General features: G+C 44.2%; 1 protein-coding gene across 1 annotated transcript; it reads left to right on the forward strand.

Annotated features, from left to right (window-relative positions):
- Positions 1 to 250: 250 nt before the first annotated feature.
- On the forward strand, positions 251 to 13,109 carry LOC125481769 (Fc receptor-like protein 5; the record flags this gene model as incomplete). Its single annotated transcript, XM_048593673.1, has 6 exons — positions 251 to 280; positions 4,690 to 4,956; positions 7,655 to 7,912; positions 10,819 to 11,100; positions 11,881 to 12,153; positions 12,825 to 13,109. Coding segments are annotated over 6 exons (1,395 nt in total), but the record flags the coding sequence as incomplete, so codon positions are not given.
- Positions 13,110 to 15,555: the final 2,446 nt, after the last annotated feature.

A 15,555-nucleotide genomic window follows, 5' to 3' on the forward strand; every position in this document is an offset into this window, starting at 1 on the left:
GGTGGCCCATGACAAGGGCAAGAAACCAATGGGGTCATAATGCAGTTCATATCAATTCATATTTCTGCCCCACTTCAATGGGACTGAACAGTCAATAGTTCCCATTGTTACAGAAAGTTACAGACAGGGTGCGTGCTGTTTCTCTGCTGCTTCTCCTCTTTCATTGCTTTGATATTGTCTATGCTTTGCAGTTTCCAGGACACTGCCACAAACAATGACATTTGTATTTCAATTCCCTTTTGTTTTCCAGTGAATCTTGCTCTCCATGGCATCACCCAAGGTAGGAGGCATTTGCAAGTTTCTTGGATAATCATTTGGAAACCTGAATTCTTGCTGTGCACATCTCTTAAGCGACTTTTTTTCCAAACATGAGACAAATGGGACTTGATCCAGCCTTTCCAGTCCAAAGTTAAAGATATCCTGTCAAAGACTGGGCACTAGAATCATCTCCAACTTTTCTCCTGCGCGAGTACCCTATCAGTTACAGTGAGGACCAATAACCATTTTCATTGAATTGGTCACATTGTACAGAGTCCATTCAGTAAACCTGTAACAAAGATTAACTCCACTACAATACTTTCAAATGACTGTGAGATTTAAAACAGGTTGTTTGAGAAAACACAGAGTTGTGATCATTTTGGAAGGGAGAACAGAAGAAGAGTATTATTAAAATAGAGAGAAACTGCAGAGAGCTGCAACACAAAGGAACTTGGGGGCGGGAGATGAGTGTGCATGAAACACAGAAAGCTAGCACATGGGTGATGGCAGGTAATCAGGAAGGGCAAAGGAAAAGTTTGCCCTTATTTCAAGGGGGTTGGAATATAAGAGTATGGAAGTCTTACTCAACTGTACACGGTACGATGGAGACCACATCTGGAGCACTATGAGCAGTTTTGCTCCTCTTATCTAAGAAAAGGTATCATTTCATTGGAGGCAATCCAGAGAAGGTTCACTAGGACGATCCCTGGGATGGAGGTTGTATTCTACTCACTGGAGTTTAGAGGAATAAGACGAGATCTCATTGAAATGCATAGGGGCTTGACAGGGTCAATGCTTTTAGGATGTCTCACCCTCATGGAAGAGTCTAGGACCAGAGGGCACAGTCTCAGAATAAAGGGGCACCAGCTGAAGACTGAGATGAGGAGGGATTTCTTCTGTCAGAGAGTTGTGAGTCTTTGGAACTCCTTGCCCAAGGGATAGGGCAGGAAAGTGGATGTGACGAATGTGGGATTCAGTTGGACGACAGAGCAGCCTCGAGTGTCCAAATGGCCTGCTCCCATTCTCATGGTCTTATGGTCTTAAATACGAGTAGGAAGGCAGTGTCAATGATGGATGAGCTCATAGATAAGATTAGTCAGACAGTAAAGTGAAGGTTTTAACAGAATTGCTACGTTTCATTTACTGAAAAGGTTTGGGAAGCTAAAGGTAAAGTGCCACATTTCAAATCCACCAGCAAAATTCCAAGTTATGGCACTGACAAGTAATGGCAGTGAGTGTTTGCACAATATGTTTGAGAACAACAATGTGGGAAATAGACAGTCCTGTCTCTTTTTTGATGGACGTCAGCATTAAATGGTCATGACGTGGATGTGCCGGTGTTGGACTCGGATGGACAAAGTCAGAAATCACATGACACCAGGTTATAGTCCAACAGGTTTATTTGAAAACACAAGCTTTTGGAGCCTCAGTCCTTCTTCAGGTGTTAGTGACAGAGTTAGTATCAGACACAGAATTTATAAGTAAAAGATCATAGGTTCACACCATTGATGAGGATGTACTAAACAAACTTAGATGCTGTGAAATCTCTAATCAGTTCAAAGGTTTTAATTGATCAATATGTATATGTAAATCCCTGAATTCCTTTCAAGTCACAGTCCTGACAGAACTAAAGGTTTTATCAGTGTAAAGAAGAGGTGACATTTTAGGTCAGATGGTCAGATAATGCATTTTAGGTGTGAGACCTTGTTTAGAATCTGTTTGTGTTTTTGGAGTCAGACTGGTTTTGTTTCTAAAGTAGGAATTTATTAAATGCCATATTGACTGACTGGCAATAAATTGTGGGTCTTTGAACAAAATAAAATGTATCTGCAAATATAAATTCAACCCATAGATTCGTGTGTGTGTGTGAGAGAGAAAGAGAACCCATATAATAAATATTAATGGACATTATCTTCAGTTCTGGTCTTCAGTTCTGTCATGACAGACCAGAACACTTGGAAATGTAACAAACAATGAGGAGAGTGAAGGAGGAGAACAGAGGGGAATATGAATAGTTTATAACGGGCAGGCGCATGACGCATGAAATTTAATTCACTCGTGGAAGTGATTGTCACTGGCTGCCCCCTTGAGAAGGTGGTGGTGAGCTGCCTCTTGAACCGCTGCAGTCTGTGTGCTGTAGGTAGACCCACAATGCCGTTAGGGAGGGAATTCCCGGATTATGACCCCAGCGACACTGTAGGAAACACTGATATATTTCCAAGTTGGGATGGTGAGTGACTCGGAGGGGAACTTGCAGGGGATGGTATTCCTACGTGGCTGCTGCCCTTGTCCGACTAGAAGGATGTGGCTGTAGGTATGGAAGGTGCTGCCTGAGAATCTTTGGTGAATTTCCAAAGTGCATTTTGTAGACGGTACACACTGCTGCTACTGAGCATTGGTGGTGGAGGGAATGGATGTTTGTGGATCTGGTGCCAATCAGGCAGGGGCTGATTTGACCCTGGATTGTGTTGCGCTTCTCAAATGTTTTTGGAGCTGCATCCATCCAGGCAAGTGGAGAGCATTCCAGCACACTCCTGATTTGTGCCTTGTTGATGGTGGACAGGTTTGTGATGGGTGTGTGGGGATGCGGGAGAATCAGTAATGTTAATGCCATTGTACGTCAAGGGTTGTTGGTTAGATTCTCTCTGATTGGAGATCACCGCTGCCTGGTAATAGAGCAACACTTTGCATGAGGTGGGGGAGGTCTTCTGGAGAACACAGAGGAATAAAATTGGAAGTTTTCTACTCTGAGGTCGTCAGATCAAAGTGAGATGAAACCGAAGTGTTGGGTATTACAGAAAAGGTTTCACACTGCATTCAAGCTGACTCTATTAAGGCTAAACATAATCGGTGCAGTTAACTTTTTCCGATCAGGAGATCTATTTATACCTGTCAGTGATTGGTCCTTCCTAAAAAGAAACAAAGCTGGTTAAATGGTTGACATCACAAAGAAACTTCAAGAAACCCAGGGTTAGGTGTCACCAAAATTTATCGCGTTCAAACCATCGTTCGGTCAGTAGCCCAACTCGAAGCAGAGCTCTGTATACTGTGACACTGAGGCCGAGCTGCACATTGTGTTCATCGCAGTGAGAAGTTAAAAAGATACAGTTAATGGATCCTCAACCTTCCTGCTTCTCTCTCTTTCTTCAGGTTTTGGAAGGCACCAGCTTTACGTATATCCCCCAAGCGGGCTTGTAAAAGAAGGAGAAACTTTAAAATTGCAATGTGGGACAGATAAGGGACGAGCTGCTTCTTGGTACAAAAAATAGTGTGAAAGTCACTAAGACACAGAGTAATGTTTATGAAATGCTTGTGAACAGTGAAACTGGTGGGCCTTACTCCTGCAGCACAGCTTCCTCAAAGTAGCGGAGTGAAACCGTGCAACTTGTCGTCATTACTAAGTGTGCTTTAAAAAAATCATTCACAGAATGAGGGCGTTGCTGGCTCAGCCAGCATTTATTGCCAGAGGACAGTTAAGAGTCAACCAGATTGCTGTGGGTTTGGAATCACATGTAATCCAGTTTGACTTTGATTTACACAGGAAACTCCATATGTAAGTTGAGTACACATCGATTTAACGGTTTTCCTGACCTCCCAGACCAGTTTCAGCCAAACATTCTTCTTGCAGCATGAGTCACTTACCTACAGTTGGGCACCTGAACTGGGAGTTAGTAATTTCTCATGAGGAGAGGTTGAGTCACTTGGGCCTGTACTCATTGGAGTTTAGAAAAATGAGAGGCAACCTTATTGAAGATCCTTAGAGGGACTTGACAGGGGAGATGCGGAGAGAGGTTATTTCGCCTTGTGTGGGACAGTCTGGGACCAGAGGGGCATCATCGTAGAATAAGGGAGAGGGGAGTTGCACAATGAAGTTGCAGATGAAGAATTTCTTCACTCTGAGGGGCAGTGAATCTGTGAACTTATTTTTATCGCAGAGAGCTGTCGAGGCTAGGCCATTCACGCCCACCAACCTCTTGGTGAAAAGTCCTGAAATCCCCATCTAAACCTCCCGCTGTTCACATAAAATGATGTCTCCCTTGTTATTGACCCTTCAACTAAGGGGAACAGCTGCTTCCTATCCCCCTGTCTATGCTCCTCATAACTTTACACACCTCCATAATGTTCCCCCTCAACCTTCTCTGGTCCAAAGACAACAACTGAAGCTTATGCAGCCTCCCTCTGAAACTGAAATGCTCCATCCCAGACAACATCCTGGTGAAACTCCTGTGCACCCCCTCCAATCCAAACGCATCCTTCCTATAGTGCAGACACTGGAACGCATACAGTGCTCCAGCTGTGGCCTTACCAAAGCCCTGTCCAGCTCCGACATTACCTCCCCGCTTTTATAATCGATACCATTGATCTTTCAACTGCAATTTGTTGAATTCCAATATGATTCTGTGTCCAGCTTTTGTCACATATCTTTTGCAGTATCTGATGGAACTCTAACTCTGGAAGCCAAGCCGCAACATGCTCTGAGAGGTGAGAAGATTGTAATGAACTGTCGGACCCCATTCCGGACCTTGAGAGGACATAATCTGTTCCTATTGTATCGGAATAATTGGTATATGCAAAAAACTAAAGATGGTTCATTCACCATAAAAAGTGCAAAGCAGTCAGACGAAGCATCTTATCAATGTAAATTCAGAATTGGCTACAGAGAGTGGGCTTCGAACAACCTAAGCATCACAGTATCAGGTTGGTCATTACTTTGTCTAGTTAGTGCTGGTGAATGTTTTGATGATTCTATGCCACGTCTGTCTCAGCTGCTGTTGACAAGACTCTCCCAGCAATGGAGATTTGAGGATAGGAGCAGGGGTGCTTTGTCATCAATGACCTTCCCTCCATCGCAAGGTTAGAAGTGGGGATGTTCACTGATGATTGCACAATGTTCAGCACCATTCATCACTCCTCAGGTACTGATGCAGTCCTTGTTCAAATGCAACGGCGTCTGGACAATATTGAGGCTTGGGCTGGCTAATGGCAAGTAACATTTGTGCCACACAAATGGTAGGTAATGACCAATAAGAGACAATCTAACCATGGGCCCTTGACAATCAATTGTGTTAAGATCACCGAATCTCCCCACTATCAACATCTTGCAGATTATCATTGAGGGAGAGTCTATCCTTAGCCCCCTTGACATTCAATGGTGTTACCACCACTGAATCCCCCACTATCAACATCCTGGAGTTTTTTGGAGAAACTCAACTGGACTTGTCACATACACACGGTGGTTACCAGAGCAGGTCAGAGGCTGTGAATTCTGTTGTGAGTAACTCACCTCCGATTCTCCAAAGCCTGTCCACCATCTACTAAGCACAAGTCAGGAGTGTGATGGAATGTTCTTCGAGAAGATAGAACACCATCCAGGGACAAAGCAGACTCCACTTGATTGGCAGAACATCCACAAACATGCACTCCCTCCGCCACCAACGTTCAATAGCAGCAGTGTGTACTATCTCCAAGATGCACTGCAGAAATTCACTAAAGATCCTCAGACTGCACCTTCCAAACCCATGGCCACTTCAAACTGGAAGAACAAGGGCAGCAGATACATGTGAGCACCACTCCCTGCAGCCTCCGCTCCAAGCCACTCACTATCCTGAGTTGGAAATACATCAATGTTCAGTGTTGCCAGGTCAATATCCTGCAATTCCCTCCCTAAGGTTCGTGTGGGTCTACTTACAGCAGATGGATTGCTGCGGTTCTAGAACCTTCTCGATGGTGCAATCAGGAACAGACAATTAGATGGTGGCCAGTCATGTATGAAGAGAGATTGGTGAGGATTATATTCACTGGAGTTGAGAACAATGAGGAGGAGATCTGATTGAAAACTTTAACATTTTAACAAGAGATATTAACTTAATATTTTGTGTCAGTTTTTATTATTGAGAAAGAAATGGAGTTAGAGAACGCAGCGAAATAAATATTGATGTTTTGAAAACAATACACGAGAGAAGCATCTTGAGATCTTAGAAAGCAGAAAGAAAGATAAATTGCGAAGACCTAATCATAAGTATCCCAGGACATTGTGGGAAGTTAGGGAGGAAATTATGGGGCCCTTAGCAGTAATATCTGTATCATGTGTAAACACGGTGAAGTACTGGAGGATTAGAGGGTGGCTAATGTTGTGCCGTTGTTAATGAAAGGCTGTAAGGAGAAGCCTGGAAATGATAGACCTGTGAGTCTGACATTGGTGCCGGGTAAGTTGCTGGAGGTGATTGTGAAAGATTGGATTTCGATGCATTTGAAAAGGCAAGGATTGATTAGGGAGATTCAGCATGATACTGTGCGAGGAAAATGATGTCTCAAAAAACTTGATTGGGTTTTTTACTGAAATAACCAAAAAGATTGATGAGGGCAGAGTGGTAGACATTATTTAATTAGACCTTAGTAAAACCTTTGACAAAGTTCCACTTGGTAGACTAATTAGTAAAGTTAGATCACATGGGATTCAGGGAGAGTTGGCCAATTGGATACAAAATTGGCTGAATGGTAGGAGACAGAGAGTAATGATGGAGACTTGTCTTTCAGACTGGAGGCCTGTTTGTCACTTACATAAATGTTTTGGATGAGAATATTGGAGGCATGGCTAGTAGGTTTGCAAATGACACTAAAGTTGGTGGTACAGTGAACACACATCTAAGAATAAAAAGAGACCTTGATAAATTATATCAATGGCCTCAGGAGTGACAAATGGAGTTTAATTTGGATAAATGTGAGGTATTGCATTTTGGTAAAATAAACAAGGACAGGGCTTATGAAATTTATGGTACAGCACTGGGTAGTGTTGTAAAACATAGACGCCCAGGGGTTCGGGGACATAATTCTTTGAAATTTGTGTCACAGGTAAACAGGGACGTTAAGAAGATGTTTAGCACCCTTGCTTTCATTGCTCAGTCCTTTTGAGTTGGGAAGTCATGCTGAGGTTGTACAGGATGGTGGTGAGGCCTCTTCTGGAATACTGTGTGCAGTTCTGGTCACCATGTTACAGGAAGGATATTGTTAAACCAGAGAGGGTTCTGAAAAGATTTACCAGTATGTTGCTGGGAGTGGAGGGTTTGAGATATAAAAATAGATTGGAAAGACTGAGACTTTGTTCATTGGAGCAAAGGAGGTCGAGGTGTGACTTTACAGAGGTTTATAAAATGTTGTGGGGCATAGATAAAGTGAATTAAAGGGTCTTTTCCCTTGGGTGGGGGTGTTCAAAACAAGAGGGCATATTTTTAGTGTGACAGGAGAAAGATCTGAAAGGTTTATTTGGAAATATTGGGGATAGGTACTTGAAAATCCATTGCAGAAACAATAGGATGGCAAATGTGTTCAGAGCAGTTACCCGTGTAATGAAAGCCTATGGTAAGCTGTAATGATGCAACTTTGCTTTCAATCATAGATGGAAGTGTGGCTTTCCATGTTGTCCCAGTTTCACCTTTAGAAGGAGAGACACTGGAACTGAATTGTCGGTACAGATACAAAATTTGGTGGATGAGGGAATTTACCTTTTGTAAAAAAGACCAGATAATACATTCAGTGAAGTCCGCACGACAGGAATCTTCATACAGCATTAAAGTAACCAGCACTGATGACAGTGGATTGTACAATTGCAACATTAATGAGCAGACATCACGAACTGTTGATGTTTGGGTTCAAGGTACGTACCTGATGTTACAATCTATGGTGGACAATGTAAATATTTCTCTGGATTGCTGATTAAAACACTGGAGACATTCTGAGTCATGCAACACAGAAGAGTTCCTTTGGCCCATTGGGTCTGTACTGCCAAAGAAAAACTAAATCTAAACTAGCCCCATTTTCCTGCACTAGGCCCCAGGACCTTGAATGTTAGGACATTTCAAATGCTCATCCAAGTACACTTTGAAGGTTGTGAGTTTTCCCACCTCAACTGCCCTCCCAGGCAGTGCATTCCAATCCTCACCACCCTCTGGGTGAAACAATCCTCAAATCCCCCTCTGAACCTTCTGCCTTCCAGTTTAAAATGATGCCTCCCTTGTTATTGAACCTTTGACTAAGAGGAACAGCTGTTCCGTACCCCCTGCCCATGCCCCTCATAACCTTACACACCTCTATCAGGTTCCCCCTCAGCCTTCTCTGCCCCCGACAAAACAACCCAGGCTTATTCACTCTCTAGTCATCACTTCCCACCCCCTTTGAGAGAAGCCATTCCTCCTCATCTCAATTTTGAATCTGTCTCACCCCCTTATCCTGAAACAATGACGTTCTAGGTTGTCCCACATGAGGAAATATCCTCTCTCTTCTCCTTTGTCAATCTTCTCCCACCACCCCAACTTTAACGGTTTATCTGTAATGGAAAAGGTAGAAAAGTCACCACGGTCCCACTCTCTCATTAATCAGACAGAAGACTGGGTGATTGTTTAATCTGAGGATCACCACACATCAGGAGAGGGGAGAGCCTGAGATGGAGAGTCCTTCATGGCAATATCAGCCAGTGGGGGAATTTAACCCACACTGTTGGTGTCGCTCTGCATCACAGACCAGCTGTCCAGCCAACTGAACTAGACAACAAACAGCCACACAATCTCCTCTTATCCTTCCAAAGCCTGATCAACCTGCTCAGTCTCTCCTCATAAGACAAGCCTTAGTCTCTGATGGGATCTAGGGAAGTTGCAATCTGTTGACATGGCCTCTGTCTCTGGTTGTGATACATCATCACTAAATAGAATCATCGAGGCATTCAGCTTGGAAACAGCTCTTCAGCCCAACTCAATCATGCTGACCAGGTTTCCTAAACTAAACTAGCCCCATTTGCTTGTGCTTGGCACATGTCCCTAGAAACTGTTCTTATCCATATACCTCTCCAAATGTCTTTTAAATGTTGCAATTGTACCAGCCTCCACCACATCGTCTGGCAGCTCATTCAATCCATGCATCGCCCTCTGTGTGAAAAGGTTGCTCCTCAGGGTTCCTTTTAAATCCTTCCCCTCTCAGTTTAAACCCATGCCTACTAGGTTTGGACTCCCCTACCCTTGGCTATTCATGTTATCTATGTTGCTCATGATTTTATGAAACTCTATCTGTCAAGGGATGAAGAGAAATAGCACTTGGGGTGAATGGGATCAAAGGTTATGGGGACAAAGCAGGAATAGGCTGTTGTGTTGGATGACCAGCCATAATCATGAAGAATGGTGGAGCAGGCTAAACGGGCTAAATGGCCTCCTCCTGCTGCAATGTTCTATGTTTCTATATCACCCCTCAGCCTCCGAAGCTCCAGAGAAAAACGTTCCAGTCTGACCAGCCTCTCATTATAACTCAGGCCCTCCAGTCTCGATAACATCCTTGTCAATCTTTTTTGCACCTTTCCAGTTTTATAACACGATATGTCTTATCATTATGCGATCACGGTGGCCCCTCTCTCTCGTGTTCTGCAATTTAAGAAATGTGCAGAGGCAACTGAAGAGGTGCTGAAAACATTCCCAAGACCCTGCCTGGAGTTATGTTGATCAGTTGGGGAAATAAAAACTGTGGCTGCTCTCTGTTTAGTTGAGGTGAAGATTGCGATGGGGTTTGAGGCTGGTATTTTACATCATAAGGAGTATGGGCTGAGGACAAAGGTAAGGAATCTGTCCTCATTTGAGGAGAGTGAGTGAACCAGACCACAAACTTTCAAGGTGGATCGACTAGTGTAGCAAAGGAGATATGAGGAATTTTAATTTTGTGGTTCAGATAACGAAGACAAATCTCAGTGTTTTATGGACAAAGACATGATGGAAACCTTCATAAGAAAGGAGAACATTGCATTTGAGGCATCACATGGCTGCAGACTCCAGCCACATACCAGAAGTGTGATGGCCTAGCAGTGTTACCATTGGGCTATTAATCCAGAGACTCGGAATGTTCTTGGGATTTGGGTTCAAATCCTGCTGTGGAAGTTGCCTTTGAAAGGCACTAAAGGTTTACAAGGATGTTATTGAGAATGGGGTTTAAGTTATATGGATAGGCTGCGACTTTTTTCCCTGGAACATAGGAGGCTGAGGGCAGATGTTGTAGAGCTTTATAAAATTGCAAGGGGCATGGATAATGTGAACAGCCAATGTCTTTTTCCCAGGGTAGGAGAATTCAAAACTGGAGGGCGTAAGTTGAATGTGAGAGGGGAAGGTTTAAAAAGGATCTAAGGGGCAACTTTTTCACACAGAGGGTGATGTGTATATGGAATGAGCAGCCAGAGGAAGTGGTGGACATGGATACAATTATAGCATTAAAAAGACATTTGGACAGGTACATGGATAAGAAATGTTTAGAGGGCTACAGGTAAATGCTGGCAAATGGGACTGGATCAGTTTAGGAAGCCTGGTCGGAATGGATGAGTTGGGCCTAAGGGCCTGTTTCCGTGCTGTGTAACTCTATGGTTCTATGAATTTGTGACATCAAAACAGAATTTGAAAATTGGAAAGCAAGAGAAAGGTAAAAATTTTCTTTGTCATTAAATTCTCACATTCTTTACCCCTCATCACCGTTGTGTCTTTCGCTCTGTGATTATAACAGTTGATTGATGAGCCCCGATTGTGTATTACATTCCAGAACGCTTTGCCGAGCCCGTACTGAGTGTGGAGCCGGCGGCTCAAGTATTTGAGGGGCTCCAGGTCACATTAATGTGCATTGCTCAGACAGCGCGGCCCTCCATCCGGCTTCGCTACACATTTTACAGAGATGGCAGCGCCCTGGAGGCAGTGCTGGATGATGGCGGTGTGTACACCATCAACGCAGCAGCTGCAGATGTTTCCGGGATTTATGCCTGCGAAGCGATCGAGACAAATTATGGTCTGCGGAAGAGGAGCGACAATACTCACCTTTCCATTAAAGGTAACTATCTGTCATTATTGCAAAATCCTCAACACAAATTAAAGGCCTTTCAGCCCATTGAGTCAGAAACAGCCACCTCTTTATTCTCTAATCCCCATTTTCCCAGCACTTGGCCCCGTAGCCTTGGCATCCTGAGTGAGTATCTAAATCTTTCTTCAATGTGATGAGGATTTCTGCCTCTCCCACCCTTACAGGCGGTGAGTTCTAGATCCTGTGAGTGAAAATGTTTTTCTTTCCATCCCCTCTAAACCTCCTGCCCCTCATCTTTAATCAATACACCCACCACCCAGGTCATTGGTCCCTCCACCAAAGTTGGAAAGGTTTCTTCTTGTCTACCCTATCTATGTCTCTCATCATTTTATCCATCTCAATCATAACCCCCTCTCTCAATCTCCCCTGCTCTAAGGAGGACAATCCCAGTCTGTTCAATCTTTCTCCATCGCTGATACTCTCCAGCCCTCAAGGCAGCCTCCTGATACATCTCCCTCTGCACCCTCTCCCAGTGCTAACACATCCCTCCAATAATGTAGAGAATGGGTGAACCAGACACAACACTCTCACTGTGGTTGCGCGTTTTCATTCCAAGTGCAATCGCGGTCATCACCAAATCTGAGCTCGAGCTGACACGATGCTAAAAGCCTTGATTGGCCTTGAAGGATTGTTAGGAGTCTCCCGCGCTGACCCAGTCTCAGGATTTTCTTGCTGTCATTCTGATCACTGAGCTTTTCCAAGCCCAGACACTCTACAGCTGAAATGGAAACATGTCCTTCTGCTTTCCAGAGGCGTTCACTGTCCCTAAGCTGACCGTGCATCCTGAGGGACAGCTAGTTGATGGCCAATGGTTTAAGCTGGTGTGCTCGGTTGAAGAGAATCTCTCCGAAGCTTCCTTGCGGTATGGCTTTTACAGAAATGGGATCCCTCTCCAGTCTCTGTCCAACCACAGTGAATACATCTCTGGGTCAGCTCGTCCGGCCGACTCAGGTACTTACCATTGCGAAGTCACGGGCGGTAAGGTGCGGAAACACAGTAATCAGCTCCATTTGTCCATCAGGGGTGAGTACCGTTTATTGTTGTTTCCTTTTTAACCGTTAAAGATTCAAAATGGAGACAAATTAACATCACTCCCCACATCTCACAGCCATATATTGGAGCAATAGAGACAAACAACACAGGGTAATTGGTAGGCCATTTAGGACTAAGATGAGGAGAAATGTCTTCATCCAGAGATTGTGAAGCCTTGGGATTCACTGCTCCAGAAAATTATGGAAATATATAAATGGGAGGAGGGCATTTGGCCCTTCCACCCTGCTCCGTCCATTCATTGGAATCATGACTGATTATCTGAGACAGTCCACTGCCCCCACCTCCCCCTCTGTTCCTTTAGCCCCTGAGAACTCTATCCAATCCCTTCCTGAACAACATTCAATGTTCTGGCCCTGACCACTTTCTGTGACAGAGAATTCCACAGTCTTCCCACTTTCCGGGTGAAGACATTTGTCCCCATCTCAGTCCTACACTGTCTCCTTTAGACTATGAGCACACAGCCCTAAGCTGCCCTCTGTATAATTAGGGATGGGCAATAAACCCTGGACTACTCACACATCCAATGACTGAACAGAAAAAAAAAAGGATATGAGAATGGATGTGACTGTGATGAAGTTCAATGTTGCATTTGCAATTAACTCTGCCAAGCAAAGGGACCTAACATTTGTCTATATTTGCAGGAATTCCAGTGTCAAAACCAGAACTAATAATTCAACCCAAAAAGGAACTAATTGAAGGAGATGCGGGATCCTTAATCTGTTCAGTCTCCAATGGTTCTCTGCCAATTTATTACCAATTCTACAAGGCGTCAAGTGTGGAATTATACTGGGAGATTTCCAACAGTACCAAGTATGTTTACAACATTGAAGCCATCAGCAGAAGGGACAAAGGGCTTTACCATTGCTCGGTGAAAAATGAGATAACAGGCCCTTTGTGCAGTGAAGATGTAGAGATCACAGTGATAGGTGAGTTCAGAAGGACTCTCTCCCAAAGAGTAACTGAACCATTGGCTCAGGGACTACTGCTGGTGGGATCAGCTCAAAGTTGGTGCTTCATCCTTGAAGACCAAACTTTGGATTAACGTGACACAGCCTTGGATAGTAGTGATAGAGGTGTCCAGCATGGGAACAGGCCCTTTGGCCCAACTCATCCATGCTGACCAAGTTTCCCATAAGTCCCATTTGCCTGCGTTCAGAAATGAGTTGAAGAGAGTTCTTAGGGGCTAAAGGGACAAAGCAGGAAAAAAGGGATTGAGTTTGATGATCAGCCACAATCCCATTGAATATGTGGAGATTGGAAGGGACAAATGGTCTACTCCTGTTCCTATTTTCTATGATTCTGTGTTAACAGGGTGTAGTGTTGGATGATCGCCTCTCAACCTTTCCTATCCATATCCCTGTCCAAATTTCTTTTGAACTTTGTCATTGGTACCTTCCTCTACCATTTGCTCTGACAGCTGGTTCCATATATGCACAACCCTCTGTGTGAAAAAGTTGCCCATCAGGTCTCTTACCTCTCTCACCTTAAACCGACACCATTTAGTTTTAGATACCCCTACCCTGAGGGAAAGCCCTTGGCTTTATCACCCTATGTATTCCCCTCATGATTTTATAAAACCTCTATAAGGTCACACCTCAGCCTCCTAAGTGCCAGAGGAAAAGTCCCAACCTATCCAGCCTCTTGTTATAACTCAAACCTTCCAGTCTCAATAACATCCTTGTAAATGTTTTTTGCACCCTTCCCAGCTTATTCCACATGTGGCCTTCACAATGTCCTGTATAGCAGTATCATTACATTTCAACTCCTGTACTCAGTGCTCTGACCGATTAAGGCAAGTGTGCTAAATGCCTTCTTCACCACCTTGAATACCTGACACTCCATTTTCAACTCTGTACCTGCACCCCGAGGTCTCTCTGTTCCACATCACTCCCCAGAGCCCTATCGTTAACTGTGTCAGTCCTGCCCTGGTGTGCCTTACCAAAATGTAACACTTTGCATTTATCTGAATTAAACACCGTAGATAGGGAAAATGGAATTGTATAAATAAAGTCAATGAGTTCAATCCATGTCTTTGAGCTTGGTGTTACATTGAAACATTGGAACCTAGAATATAGGAGCACTCAGCGCTTCGAGTCTGCTTAGCCATTCAATATGACCATGGGGATTATCCATCACTACACCCTGTTAACATAGAATCATAGAAAATAGGAACAGGAGTAGGCCATTCAGCCCTGCCAGGCTGCTCTACCCATTCAATGGGATTGTGACTGATCATCCAACTCAACCCCCTGCTCCTTGCTTTGTCCCTTTAGCCTCCAAGAACTCTCTCCAGCTTATTTCTGAATAACATTCAATAATCTGTCCCTGACTGCTTTCTGTGGCAGACAACTCCACAGGCTTCCCACTCTCTGGGTGAAGCCATTTCTCCCCATCTCAGTCCTACCCCATCTCCTTTAGACTGTGACTCCCTGGCTCTGGACTCTTCAGCTGGTCATTAAGAACATCCTGAGATTCAATGCCTCCCCTCATTCTTCCAAACTCCAGCCAATATAGTCTTTGCTCCACCCATGATAGCTTCTACACCACCTGATCCTAAATCATTCTTGTTGCTGTCGTATCTAATCCATCTCGTACAGAGCGACATCACCCACACTGCCTCCCTCCCTGTCATTTCCAAAAATCGCGCACCCCCTGAATATTTGGTTAGATATTTCACTGGAGAACCAACTCCTGCGCCAATCTCTCCTGGTCTTCTGACCAAAATATCAAAGAGTGTTACATTAATGAACAAAGTGTTGATTTTGGGCAGAACACCAGGCATTTAGAGTGTGAAGGGAGGTGATTGGTCAAGTGTCGATGATTATCAGGGTGGGGTATGGGCTTGGTGTTTATGAGGGTTTGTTTTTTAAATCACAATTTGAGGAGAACTTTGTCAAAAGACTGTATTTCTGAGAAGCGACTGACTTACTTGGCCCCTTCGGAAGGCGGTTCAAAATAATTCCCTTCACTTTTGATTTGGAGTCACACAGAGTTCCATGCTGGGTAAGGATGGCTGGTGTCCTTCTCCCAACGACACCCTTTTGTCTCTGTTCAGCGCAATTTCATGAGCCATCCAGTTTCACCATTACTGAGCTTGTTTCTCATTTCCCCGATTCTAAAAATGAACTGAACTTAAATTATATACACAAACAGTGTGCAATGTTTGGTGAATGATGACAGGCAGGCCTACGCCATTGGGAACTATTTATTCACTCGTGAGACATGGGCAATGCAGTCCCCATCCCTCGTTGCCCTCCCCTTGCCCCCGCTTTGAGACAGTGATGGTGAGCTGCCTTGTTGAATCGCTGCAATCCATGTGCTGTCGGTTGATCCACATTGCTCTTAGGGAGGGAATTCCAGGATTATGGCCCA

This window comes from Rhincodon typus, unplaced genomic scaffold (assembly GCF_021869965.1).
Source record: "Rhincodon typus isolate 14 unplaced genomic scaffold, sRhiTyp1.1 hic_rhity00003474, whole genome shotgun sequence".
NCBI lineage: Eukaryota > Metazoa > Chordata > Chondrichthyes > Orectolobiformes > Rhincodontidae > Rhincodon > Rhincodon typus.